General features: G+C 36.8%; 1 protein-coding gene across 2 annotated transcripts; it reads right to left on the reverse strand.

Moving 5' to 3' along the window:
- Positions 1 to 444: 444 nt before the first annotated feature.
- Positions 445 to 14,417, reverse strand: LOC133847225 (ATP-binding cassette sub-family D member 3). Of its 2 annotated transcripts, XM_062282122.1 has the most exons (8): positions 13,690 to 14,417; positions 6,248 to 6,360; positions 5,967 to 6,157; positions 5,799 to 5,896; positions 4,245 to 4,708; positions 3,742 to 4,180; positions 3,504 to 3,678; positions 445 to 1,609 (listed from the first exon to the last, which is right to left on the reverse strand). In XM_062282122.1, the coding sequence occupies exons 1-8, from the start codon at positions 13,800 to 13,802 to the stop codon at positions 1,196 to 1,198; spliced, it is 2,007 nt and encodes a 668-aa protein (XP_062138106.1). In that variant the 5' UTR covers positions 13,803 to 14,417; the 3' UTR covers positions 445 to 1,195. The 2 variants fall into 2 exon arrangements, with proteins under 2 accessions (XP_062138106.1, XP_062138107.1); XM_062282123.1 differs by lacking the exons at positions 5,799 to 5,896; positions 5,967 to 6,157; positions 6,248 to 6,360; positions 13,690 to 14,417 and adding an exon at positions 5,521 to 5,567.
- Positions 14,418 to 14,840: the final 423 nt, after the last annotated feature.

The raw sequence follows: 14,840 nt of genomic DNA on the forward strand, positions 1-14,840 counted from the left end.
ATATATACTATATATACCACATATAGCCATCAGTTTGAATCACAAAGCTTACTATAAACTATTTGCAGGTCTTTTGAGAATATTTTCAATTCCAATTTCCTCTAATTCGCTCATAACCTTTGCTTATTATTTAGCGCAACCTCTCGAAGTAATTCCGCAATTAAGTTTCGCGAGGTGAAAGTTAATGTGGGGTTAAAATTCAAAGAGCAATGAATAGAAAATCGTTGTTGTTTATTTTTGTTTCATTTGTTGTTGTTGTTGCTGTTGATGTTGTATATACATTTTAATGCAATTAACACAATGACAATGCCAAATGTGTTGTTGTTGTTGTTCTTGTGCAAAGTTGAACAAAAGAAAAAAAAACAAAAATTCCATTACAAATTCCAATTCAACCGCGAAAATTAGCGTACAAAAAGTTCAGATAATAAAAAAAAATAGGTATCAATATATATAAGGGAGGATAATGTATATTAAATATAAATTACAAAGTATTGCATATACATGGGTGTGTGTGTGTGTGTGTTGGGTTTATAAATTTACTAAATGTTTGCTAGATAATTGATAATTGATTGACGTTTATCGCAAGTCATCATCGTTTTATTTTAGGCTCTTAAATAACTAACACCAGCTACGTCGAACGAACGAACGTTTAAGAATCGAAAAGCGAAAGCGCAGCAGTACAAATATATACATACATATATATAGTATATATCTGTTTAGTATAAACATAAAAGTACAAGTAAAACACTGTCACGAAAATCAAATATGAAACTGGAATGGCTGCAGGTATTTAACATGATCATCATCATAAAGTATCTGCCTACAAATAAAGTGTATTTTAACATAATCATCGTCAAAATATATATAGTATATATAGATATATATGTATATATGTACAGTGCACCAGAACGAGCGAGACAGCGCGAGAGAGTGAAAGAATAGGAAGCAGAATTAAGGAAGTTACACTACGCTACGAATGGAAGGAATCGACAACGCATCATCATCATCATCATCACACAGACAGAGCTCGATTTTCCCCACATACATATACATAATATATATATATAAAAGCTACAGCTTCTGTTTGACCCGATTATTGTTAGTTCTCTTGTGTTTGTGTTTGTGTTGTGCTCAATGATCGCTTGAAGGCTCCTGAAGTTGACTTGATTGCTTGCGTTTTTGCTGCTGCAACTGCTTACGATCCAAAGTGCTCCTTGTCCTGATCGATGGTCTCGAACTCGTAGTTGCCACGGCCATCGAACTGCAGATAGTAATCGTGATGCACCCACAACGATTTGCGATGCGACACCGTAAAGAGCGTAATGCCCGCCTCACGGCAATAGCTATACATCTTGCCCTCGACATCCACCGACACGGCGCTGGTGCACTCATCGAGGATCGCAAACTGCGGCTTGTGATAGAAGAGTCGGGCCATCGCGATGCGCTGCTTCTCCCCGCCGGACAACACATCAATCCAGTCCTCGATCGCATCGAGGCCATTCTCCCTCTGCTCCAGATACGTCAGCTGCACAATGTCCAGGAAGTGCAGCAGATCCTCATCGGAGCGCCCCAGACGGCGCATATCGTCGCGTGTATGCGGATAGATGATCTGTGTGCGAAGAATGAAAATAAGTTTAATAGGAGTTTTTAGCAAAGATTAAGATTGAATATAGATTGAGAAATGCTTTGATGACGCAGTTTTAATCCAACAAGTAACAGCCCCTAGACTATTTTCAATAACAGCATATTCTAAAAATATACCAAATTATTATTCCAAAAATACTAAATTATACCACAGGCTATATATGATATAAACCATAATTTAAAAATAATCCATATTGATATACCGAAAAATATTAAAAATACTAAATACAAAAATTATTATACCAAAAATACTAAATTATACCACAGGCTATATATGATAGACCATAGTCTAAAAATATACCATATTATTATACCGAAAAATATTAAAAATACTAAAATATACCGAAAGCTATATACGCTAGATCGATATAATATTCCCACATAAAACCATATTCTAAAATATACCAAATTAATGTACCTAAAAATGCTGAAGTTTGCCGATATGGTATTACTATATAAAACATTATTCTAAAAATAATATACAAAATTAATATATCGAAAAAAAATACCGAATTTTACTGGTATATCGATATAGCATTACAATCAGGGTTGCCAATGCAAATTTATACATTTCCCCAAAAATCGGGATAAAATTCCCCAAATTTGGGGACAAAAATCTGCTGATTCCTCACAAATTCCCCACATAGGGTTTTTTAAATGAAACAATAAAAAGTTTAACTCATATTAGTATTCTTAATTAATTAAAATAAAAACTCAAACAGTTAACATTCATATTCTTTTCCATATTTTTGTGGATAGCATTTTGTTTGACGCTGCCGCCTAGTTTTTTAATTCCTTCTCTTGCAACCATAAATGATACAACAGTATCTGTATTCAGTCGATTACGGTTTCCAGTTTCCAAATAATTAAGAACACTAAATTTGCGCTCGACCGATGCATTTAAAAAAGGCAGTATCAGCAACAACGAAATAACAATTTTTATATTTGGAAACAGGTATTCTCCCGCAGCGTTTTTCAGACGAAACTCGTATCGTTACTTTGCGACAGAAATACCATAAACTTATCGAACTCAGCTACGAAAATGGCGAAGACAACGCGCATAACGTGTAGGCGTTTAAGAAAGAGAAAAACGGGAATCCCCTGATCATAAACAAAACAACTGTCAATCTACTTGTAGTTTGAAACTAGAGATGTGCTATACATAATATTTTTAAAAAAGGTCGATGTCGTGTCGATGATGAAAGATGAAATATTTACCGACAAGAATAAGATGTCAAAAAATGTAAAAATCCCCGCATTTTCCCCACATAATGCCAATCCCCAATAAATCCCCAATCAACTTAAAATTCCGCGCACAAATTGGCAACGCTGATTACAATATAAATCCATATTATGAAAATATATCAAATTAATATACCGACAATAATCAAATTATACCGAAGACTATATATGGTATATCGATATAGTATATTGCATTCGTTAACACAGTATAAAACAAACCAGATTGCAACACACAATATTATTTCTGTCTTTTCACAAATCATATTCACTAAAAATCGTGACTTTAGCTTCAAAATTCTATTCGATCTAAAACAAACTTTTGCTGTCGAAAAAGAATTATAGCTCTATCTCTTATAGTCTGATATCTGGCTGCTCTTACGGACAGACGGACGGGCAGACAGGCAGACGGACATGGCTATATAATTTGTTTATGGGGTGGGAGACGACTACTTCTGACTGTTACACACATTTGCTGGAAGCACACAGCCATAATACCCTTCTAAAAAGAGTTTTTAAAAAGAAGATTTAAGCTAAAGCTATGCATATAGCTGGAGAAATACTTTCAAAGCACTGCTAAACCAAATATATTCATAACTTTTTACATTCATCGACTTTACCTGATCACGCAAACTGCCGAGCGTCATGTAGGGCCTTTGTGGAATGTAGAAGAGCTTGCCGCGCGACGGCTTCGTGACCTTGCCACCCCACGTGGGCCACAGTTCGCCGAGAATGCGGAACAGCGATGATTTGCCACAGCCATTGGGACCACAGACCAGCACATTGGTGCCAGACCTAAAAACCAAATAGCAATTAATACAAATCTCAAATGAAAGCGAAAGTGTTCAAATAACGCACTTGACTTCGAAGGTGAGCTCCTTGAGCAGCACATCGCCATTGGGAGTGACCAGCGGCACCTTCTCGAACCGGATGATATTGTCCTCGAAGCACATGATGCCCTTGTTGGGACCAAAGCTGCCAGCGGCGGCGGAGGCATCGCCATCGCCATTCGGCGTCAGGCTGTTGCCATTGACCATGGTGCGCTCGTAGGTGCCCTTATTGAGATCGCCGAGCACCTTAATCAGCTCGGTCATGCGTGCCGTGAAGCCAGCCAAGCGGGACATCTCACGTCCGGCCAACACCAGACGTCCGATGGCCTCGGCCAGCTTGATCAGCATGCGACCGTAAGTGTAATAGGCCTGCAGACGTTGACCGCTCTGCTCGCCGGACAACAGCGGATGATTCTTGGTGAAGAATGGTATCGACACCGCATAGAAGCCCACAATCGATGCAAAGTCTACAACAAGTTGAAAGGAAATAAGTAAGACGAGATTTACAAAGCATAGTTCACACTCGCTCACATTTGCCCACAATGTTGTCCACGATGCCCATGCTAACACGGAATTCGAGGAATTTGCGCAGATGCGAACGCAGCTTCGAGTAGCTGGCCAAGAGCGTGAGCTTCTCACGCACATTGCCTTGGTAGAAGGCCACCTCCTCGGAGTTGGTGATCAGCCTGCTGTTCACATAACGGAATTCACCTTCTAGCTTCTGCTCCTCGACGGTCAGACGACCCGTTGGACGACGCAGCCGGGTGAGGAAAATGCCAGCGAAGAGCAGATAAAGCATCAGTATCGATGGCGTTTTGCCGCCCAGATTCACAGTCAATCGATAAACGTAGATAAAGATGTCCAGCACCGGCTTACTGATGTTCGAATACAACTCCGTGGCGCTCTCGCAGAACTTGTCAATGTCCGTGGTCAGCAGCTGATCGGCGTTGGCTATTCGGTTATCCAAATTCGACATTTTGTAGTACGTGTAACCGCTGGAAAATAAAATAGTTATTATTATTAATTTCTTCACTAAACATTTGCTTAATTTGTTGAGTTGCTTTCTTAGGCTTACTGTCGAAATTAGCTTCACTTCAGAGTTTTCTTGAAATCTTGATATCTATACTACTTTAAATGAGGATGTCTCACAAATGAAACAATATTTGATCCATTATGATAAACTTGATATGAATTCATAAATGTGCACGCAGTCTGCACTCCATCTTGATATGAACTTTGATCATTATATTTCCTTCAACTTCTGAATGAATCTTGCTAACATTTATCTATCATTTCACATCCATCTTTAAGGAAAACTTGTCCTCCTACTCACTTGAGGTATTGACAGTACAGATGATGCTTCTTGATAATACTTTACAGCATTTTCTTGAAAATTAAACTATTTTAAATGAAACTGTTTCATAAATGTGCAAACGATCTGCACTCCATTGGGATAGTCCTGATATGAAATCAATTAGCACTCCATCTCGATATGAACCTCGATCATTATATTTCCTTCAACTTCTGAATAAATCTTCCCAAAATGTATCCATCATTTCACATCCTTCGTAAGGAGGATCACTTGAGGTGTTGACTGTACAGATGATGCTTTACTTTGAAATCTTGATATCTATACACCTTTAAATGGAGCTGTGAATTCATAAATGCGCACACAATTTGCACTCCATTGAGATAGTTTTGACATCAGCTTAGAGCTTAATATTTCCTTCAACTTCTGAATGAATCTTGCCAACATTTATCCATCATTTCACATCCATCTTCAAGGAAAACCTGTCTTCTTACTCACTTGAGGTATTGACTGTACAGATGATGCTTCTTGATAATACTTTACAGCATTTTCTTGAAAATTAAACTACTTTAAATGAAACTGTTTCATAAATGTGCAAACGATCTGCACTCCATTGAGATAGTCTTGATATGAATTCATAGATCAGCAAACAATTAGCACTCCATCTTGATATGAACTTCGATCATTATATTTCCTTCAACTTCTGAATGAATCTTGATAGTATTTAATACTTCATTCCACATCCATCTTCAAGGAAAACCCGTCTTCCTACTCACTTGAGGTATTGACTGTACAGATGATGCGTCAGATTGGTGCGGAAACGCAACTTCAGTTCGCCCAAACTCCATTTCAGCACATTGGTAACCACGGAAATCTACAACGAAGAACAGCAATGTGATTAATATTTTCATGCGGAAGTAAGGAAGAGGAAAAAAAAAACTTACCGCTGGCAGGGCAGCAAGATATTTGAGTAGCGCCGTCTTGAACTTGGCACGATTCATGTGTATGATTGTGCTCTCCACAACGGTGGCATTTTGAATCATCCAAATGTCGCTGACCGAGCGTCCAATTAATGTGACAGCAATCAGCATCAACAGACCCGTCTCCATGCACCAGAATCTGGGCACAAGTATGGCTGCAAAACACACACACACACAAAAGAAAAGCATAACGATAAACTCTTAATTAGCAGCTGAACATAATAAATTAATGTTTGTCAACTTACGCAACAGCTCTCGCAGCTGTTTGAAGAATACTGAATTCACATGCGCCTTATTCGACTTTTTGTCCTTCTTCTCCGCGATCGTGTATTGAATTTTGTCTTCATAGCCTGATTTCCTGTAAAAGACAACGGGAATAGAAATTCAATTAGTAAAGTTACTGTCAATAAATTTCAAATTAATGTGTAATTTAACTTAAGTGCAAATAAATAATGTTTCTCAAATAAGATTGAATTTAAACGCAGCCAAGTGTTGTGCTCTATAGTAGCTCATTGTAGCTGCCTTAATAATAATTTCCCTTAAGCACAATTCAACAATGTTCTACAAATAATATTGCACTTAAGCGCAGCTAAGAGTTGTAGCTGCCTTAATAATAATTGTACTTACATACAACTAAATAACGTTGCACTTAATCGCAGTTAAGTGTTGTACTTTATAGTAGCTCATTATAGCTGCATAAGTAATAGTTTAACTTAAATGTTCTACAAATAACATTGCTCTATAGTGGCTCATTATAGATGAATTAATAAAAATTTAACTTAAGCGCCATTAAGTGTTGTGCTCTATAGTAGCTCATTGTAGCTGCCTTAATAATAATTTCCCTTAAGTGCAACTAAACAATGTTCTACAAATGAGATTGCATTTAAGCGTAGTCAAGTGTTGTAGCTGCTTTAATAATAATTTCCCTTAAGTGCAACTAAATAATGTTCTACAAATAACGTTGCACTTAAGCGCAGCTAAGAGTTGTGCTCTATTGTAGCACATTACAGCTGCCCTAATATTTAATAATGCATTCAAGATAACTACAATATAATTATATTTATTTCACTTAGCTATTTATGTTGAATGCATTTAATGTTGGTCATCGCAAGGTGAGGCATTTAAGCACGTTTTACTAATGCAAACGCGCAGTTAAATGATGTATTCTATGCATTGTTCAGATAGTCGGAATAAAGTGTAGTTTCTATACACATTAAATACACATTAAAGATAATTGCGTTTGATAATTTTTTATGCATTAAAACGTTGTTTTGATTTAAATGCATTTTTAGGATAAGTGCCATATTTATTATGACTTAGACAATTAACCATTTTGCTAAAATAAAGTGCAGTACAATAATGTTGTACTAACTTTAGGATAACTGCCAAATTTCTTATTATATTATACATTTTACTGTAGTAAAGTATATAGCAATATATTTAATTGTATTTCGACACTAAGTCACAATACATTTGGCAGTTATTCTAAAAATACATTTAACAAATAATAACGTACTAAGTTTATCAACTAACTACAACAGGTTTGTAGTAATTTGTGTAAATATTGACATTAAAATGATTATCATTAATTTGATCGCAAACATAATTATCCAACAATTAGCATAATTGTTTATTCAGAAATGTTCCATTTATGGAACTTTGTAAGCTTTTCTTAATCTTTGGGCATGTGTTTTAATTCAGAAAAGTTCAATTTAAGAAACTTTGTCAGCTATTCCCAAAGTGTGTTTTTATTAAGAAATGTTTCCGGTAATATAAAAAGAGAAGTAAAAGGAAGTGAGTTGCTTAGACTCGAGTTATATCAAGTTAAATTCCAGATATACGTGTTCCTATTCAAGTTGAAAATTAATTTCGCAACAACAACAAGAGCCAGACGTGTTGTGAAGCACCTTTGAACCATTTGCTTTCCTGAACAGAATAAATGCAATTAAAAATGTTAATGACTCACAAAATGAAGATAGAGAGAGATAGCAAGTAAAATTAGAAAGGTGGGCACAATGTTAATTATCGCATTTACTAGCAATATACAACTTATGTTATAAACCGGAATATCAAAGTCTTACTATCTGACTAGTATAGAGTATAGTGTGTCAGGTCTTAATAGATATGCATAATCTATAGCGAGTTTTCAAATAATACCTAGTCACTACTACCATTAACAGCAAGTTGAAGAAGTAAATGGATGATATAACATTATCGTGATGATCATCAGCGAAGAGCAATATAAAATATGGCTAACACAGCTCGATTTGGACTTTGTGAAGTGATCGAGGACGACGACGACGACGACGGGCAAAGGGCGAATTGTGAATTGCGCAGCTCAGCTCAGCTTATCGATGGTTGTTGGGTCATGGTATGATGTTGCGGGTTGTGGACTGTGGATTCTAGAATCTGGAATGTGGATCGTGAAGTGTGGATTGTGGGTGGGCAAAGATTGCGGTTAGCTTATCGCTGAGGTGTCGTGTCTTAAGTCGCATGTCGCATGCCTTAAGACTGACAAAATGTGACTTCTTTACTAAAAGTTGATGATTCGCGATGACTTGCACAAATTACCATATATATAGATTTATATATACGTATTTCATGTTCTTTCCTTTTTTTGCTATTCTTAATTTATTTATGTTTTTTGTTAGTCGTTGGCTGGCTAGCCGGTTAAACTTTTGTTGCCCATTTCTATCAATTCCAACACACACGCATTGTGTTTATATTAAAGCCCATTTGTGGATCGTGTGTGTGTGTGTGTCAGTGCGTCTGGAATGCGCTGATTGCGTTGGTATGTGAGAGAGAGAAAGGGAAGGCGAAGAAGAAGAAGATGGGGTGATTGGATGACGTGTAACACGTGTTCGGGTCCGTAGGTCGGTCAATCGCATCAATTTGCGATTGCCACTTGAGATTTAACCGATACTTAGAGATGTGACTAATTCTCAGAAATCGTAATCAACTTCGAATGCTTTCCACCATCAATAAATTACTGTTTTTTCCCCCTCTTAACTATAATGCAGAGTAATAACATAAATAAAACTATGAATAATTGAAAGAAACAATTTTAATTTTGAGAACACAAAATAAAGATCAGAAATATTCATTTATATTGATGGTATACAAAGACTAAAGACAATTGTGAACTCATAACGTAGAAGTTCTTCGAAATCTTAACTTTCAACCAACAATAAATTACTGTTTTTTCCCCCTCTTAACTATAATGCAGAATTCTCAAATAAATAAAAACTATAAATAGTTGATTTGAAGTATGTTACCTCAACAATTTTAATTTTGAGTACACAAAATAAAGATCAGAATTATTCATTTATATTGATGGTATACAAAGACTAAAGACACAATTCTTCGAAATCTTAATCTGCTTATAATACTTTCTACCAACAATAAATTACTGTATTCCCCCCTCTTAACTATACTTGAGAACACTAAAATATATGAAAACTACAAGTTTAATTTCGAGTACACATAATAAAGATCATAAATTATGATTTTAGTCGATGATATGAAAAGACTAACGACGAAAATCATACGCATTGAAATACATATATATGAATAATAATCATAAAATTATTTATGATTTTCACATATTTTTCAATTTTATTATTTTAAATTCATTTTAAGTGCAGTATTTAATATATTTCGTATTTCTCCAATAATTTAACATAGTAAGCTTTGTCAACTTTTTAGGACTTTATTCCTTTTTCATAACAGTGCATTTTTGCAACTTTAAATTTTCATATCGAAATTGGTTTTTTAAATTTTCAAATGTTTGCAATGGTTGTTTTTCAATGATCGTGAAAAGTCTTTCAATGCCAAAGACGCAAAAAAATAAAATCGTGAATTTGGAAATGACGAACAATTTTCTTGGTTTTTTGGATTTTTAATTGCCCCGCACAGCCGATTGTAAAATACTTTGTAAGTAAGATTGATTTCCCTTCCCCCCCACCATTTCTTTTCAGACATTCTTATCGCATAGATTAACGATAACGATAAGTTCGCAGTTACAATAATCGTTTTGTTGGCTCGTGAAATCATTTTGAACCTCGACCATCTCTAATCGATGCGTGTTGAAAAGCTTTTGACTGCTGTTATCAGCTAGTTGTGGCTGTTAATCGTTGTGATTAATCTATTTAACTGGCCCTAACGAAGCCACAGCAACTAAAATCCCCGCAAATAAAAGAGAAACAAAAAAAAAAACAAAAAAAGCACACACAATTTACTCGCAGGTGTTTCAGGGTAATTAAAGAAGTTGGAAGAGGAAAACAAAAACAACAACAGCATTGTAAATATCTACAGATATTGCGTACACACACACACACACACACACACACACACACACACACACACACACACACACACACACACACACACAGACACAGGGAGCAACAGGCGATATGCGAATCGCAGTTTATCTCTGCTTGCGTCTATTTTGTTGGCTCTTGAAGTTTGGCCAGTTTTGAGACCAAGCGAATTTGCTGTTGATTAACACACAAGCTAGACAACAAAAAGTCGCAGCAACAACAATCATAATAAGAAGACTACGTCAGAAGCACACCAATACATAAACACAAGCGTGTGTGTGTGTGTGTGTGTGGAAGTATTACTGCCGGCATTTCAAGTTAACACACACACACAACAAACCAAAAAAGATGAGAGAAACAAAAGAAGAAAAAAAAACTGATTAGACGTTCGCTTAGCATACTTGTATGTGTGTGTGTGTGTGAAAGATCGACAGATTTGTAACGGCAATTTTTGCCGGGTGCAAAGTTCAATGCTGTTTGTTGTTGTTGTTATTTCCTCTTTCCATATCCATATGTGTATATATTTAAATACACACGTGTGTGACCCGCTCCCCAAATCTAAAGCAAATACTATGACAAATACTTGTTATCTGCATTCAGTTTTTATCTATAATTGATTCAACGTTTTTCCTCCATTGCGCTTCCTGTCTGCACTCTTCTATATGTATGCATGTATGTTTGAGTGTGCATATGTGTGTGTGGTGTGCTTTAGTCACAGGGTGTAAATGTTTTGAAATTTCACGTTCTAAATAGCGTGCATATTGTGTTTTTCTAATTTTGAGTGTGAGCAGGTGCATGTGTCAAGCAATTTGAATTATGCAAATTGCTTAAACAAAAAAGCAATGCGCAACGATCACACAATAAAAACTGTAACACACTCACACACACACATACATTGAAGAATGCATAATGCTTTCCAATTGGAACAGCCGATGAACTTTTACATGTGAATTGCATTTTAGCAGCGCTGTTAGCACTAAAAAAAATGCTTCTTCAATGGCAATTTTAATAAGTTAGAAAATATGCTTAAATTGTCAAGCACACAAAATAATTACGCAATAGGTGGCAATGAAAAATAAATAAGTACACACACACACACACACACACACACACACACACACATACAGACATATTGTAGAATGGCTTTTTGCCGAAAAGTAAACAAAAATTAGCATTCATTGGGGCAAGTGTGTGAACTCCAAAGGCGGATTAACACACAGCAACAGTGGGCAACAACAACAATAACAACATCAAAATGCTCATAGCACAATTAAACAGCAGCAGCAGCAGAGCATTTGCTATTAACGAGTGTTGCCAAATGCTCGCAATTACTGAAAACTCGATCGTATTGGCAACGCGCGCCTGCCTTTCCAATACCAATGGTAACGGAACACCACAAAGCAACAAAGCACGTAGTTAGTGGAAGCGGCGAGCTTTCAAAAGTGCATGCGTGCGTAGCCAGTGTTGCCAACAGCGCTTTTTTTCCCATCAAAACTGGCCTTTTTATTACATTTAGCTTTGCCATTTTTTTTTCGTTTTAAATGCTGTGAATCTTTTGTTTTCGAAATACAGCAAAGATGCTAAGATAAGTTTCTTGGTAATAATCTATATATGTATAAAGTAAATATTTTGAGTTATTATTGTCAATAATGTTGGCATTATTTTTTTTTTTTTTTTGGCTATCTTCCCGCTATATATAGCCTTATGGCAGCACTGATGCGTAATCTGCAGGCGCAGACAAAATGCCAATAGTCATGCTCATCAATTGAGGACAGTAAACAGCAATAACTGACAACACCCAGCAATAATGTTTATTACGTTAAGAGTTCACACAAACACACACATATGTATGTACACTTGTCATCGAATTATGACACACGCAGTCAATTACACATACATGCACATACATAAGTAATGAACCGGCAACTGCATGCATATATGTATGTATGTGTGTGTGCATTGATTCAGTTTTGTCTGCCGTTGGTCGGTGTCTGTGTCTGTGTCTGTATGTCAAAGTTGTTGCACTTTAGCTTCCAACGAATTTGCATAAGGCGTTTTTTTCAACACCTTCCTTTGTCAATTGCCTAGAATACAAAATTGCCAATGCAAAACAATGTGTGTGGCTCATGGGAAGGGGCAAGGGGCAAGGGGGATGGGGGATGGACAACCACACTATTATACTACAGGTTATTTAGTTTCGAATTTCAATTTCAATTAATTGTCAAGCGCCATTGCCATTGCCAACAATGTATGTAAGTATGTATGTAGGGCAATGCAATTACTTAACTGCGCTCGTTGATAGTGAAAAGAATATCCAGCATTATGATGTTAATGGAAATGTAATAGATCTACGATAAGTGTGTACTTTATTTTGTGTATAATTAATTGCATATTCTTACTACAAATATCTAATGCAATTTTCGAAAAATGTTGTTTTGCCATTCGCCACGATAAGCGGCAAGCATTAAATTGTATCGTTGACTCCCTCTTTCCCTCCCCCACTTGGCATCCTGCTCGCACACATATAAATTATATTTTATGCACATTCCACTTGGGTTGACGGCAATATTGACTACTTAGTCTAATTGTGACCGTCATGCAAACAAACATTTGATCACAATTTCAATTAATTATATCAAAAGGGTTGTATATACACTATATAAATAATATATGTTGTAAATTATATGGATTTGACTCTGTCAGGTGCACTTCTGCGAGAAGCACGCGTACTTCATTAATTGAGATTTTTTTTTGGCTAGCATAGCGATTAGATATTGGGTTTTTATTTTATTACGGAAAACGGTCATAACAACAATGAAACGCCCTTTTACGCTTATCGGTCGTGCGAAATCTATTAAAGCATTGCGCTCGATATCGAAGCACAGGTGGCTGTAGAAGGGAGGGAAGGGGGGGGAGGTTCAAGGGTCAAACAGAGCAATTAAATTTGTTACACACAAGTGTGCATGCATTAAGAAATGAACAACTACTAAAAAAAATAGTGCGGGGTCACACTAGCTGACACACACGAACTAAAGTCCATCTCTAGAGTCACCGCACATCAAATAATTGCGATCACTTGCAATCAGCTGAAGGGCAATTGCCATAGTTATCGTTATCGTACTTTGCCGTCGTCGATATTATTATTGTTGTTGTTGTTGCTGCTGCTGTCCTTGAACAGCAAGCAGCTGTAGGCGCTTCAAAATGGGGCAACCGAAAACCAGTTGGGAGCGCATCATACGATCCACACAGACACACGCACACACAGAGACGTGCGTAAACAAAGATCTTTCAATGTCAATAAATTGCTGGGGAGACTGCAAGACCTTTCCCAATGTTTTATTGCTGCTTTTGTTTTTTTGTGATCTTACCTTTTTTTGTTGGACATTTTGCCGTATGCGATTATCCATAACGCTGCCGTCATCCCCGCCACGCCGACGATGGCGCTTTGATTGTGCGCCAATTTACTCAACGCTGGAGCCATTTTTTTCTTCTCTGTTTTACACACACACGCACAGCTTTTTTTTTTTGATACGTTAGACTCGCCTACGCACTTGCACACACACACTCACGTGGGAGCACTCGAAAAAAAAAAACTATAAAATTATTTGATACTTTGTTGCTATTTGGTTATTTATCCTGCGTTGCAACCCTGCTGCTCTCTGCTCGCTCACTCGCACTCGCACGCCCTCTCTGTTTGGTCTGCGTAATAACAGTAACCCAGCCCTGGCCTCCAACTCCTGGAAACTGCCTTAATGCCTGTGTTTATTGTGTATATGTGTGTGATTTCGTTGTGAATTGTCTGCTAGTCGTCGTTGCACTATTATTTACATAGACATTAAATATTATGCATCGCTCTCTTTGGCTAACAATTACACTACACGTTGCTGCTGTTGTTGTTGAAAGCTCGGAAACTGTGCGAGAGTAGTTTATTGTGAAAGTGTCCAAGCGGGACTTGTGCAAGGCAACTGATCAACAATTAACAACAGTTTTGGTTTATTAATACGTTGGACTCTTGGTACGTTTGTGTTTTATATACGTTTCACACCCGCAGCAAGTCAAAATAAAACAACACGTCCGAACTCCGGCGGAACAACAACAACTGTGAAGATTACCCATCAGCGTGACCGCCCAGCTCAATTTCCGAATACACCATTTTATGGCGAAAAATATACCGACAAAAATACCACACAATTTCGATTACAAATCCGCAATGTTTTGAAAACTTTTTTTTTAGTACATGAAGCACATATTTTGCCTAAAAGCTATATCGATGTATCTGTACGGAAAAATGCAAATTCAAAATAAATGTAAGAAGAATTTCAGCAAAATGTGCCTGCAAAAGACATGCAAAAAGCAATTTCCAGTTTTTCTCGGTATTCTGAAATTGAAAATTTAATTGAAAAGGTTACACTGCTCCAAGCAAACACTTATCGATTACCCAATTGGTGCACGTTTTGGAACACTAATGTAATATGGCTGCGCGAGCTTGCCACTTTCGTATGTGCAGTAAGATAGAGTG

This window comes from Drosophila sulfurigaster, chromosome X (genome assembly GCF_023558435.1).
Source record: "Drosophila sulfurigaster albostrigata strain 15112-1811.04 chromosome X, ASM2355843v2, whole genome shotgun sequence".
In the NCBI taxonomy this organism is placed as follows: domain Eukaryota; kingdom Metazoa; phylum Arthropoda; class Insecta; order Diptera; family Drosophilidae; genus Drosophila; species Drosophila sulfurigaster.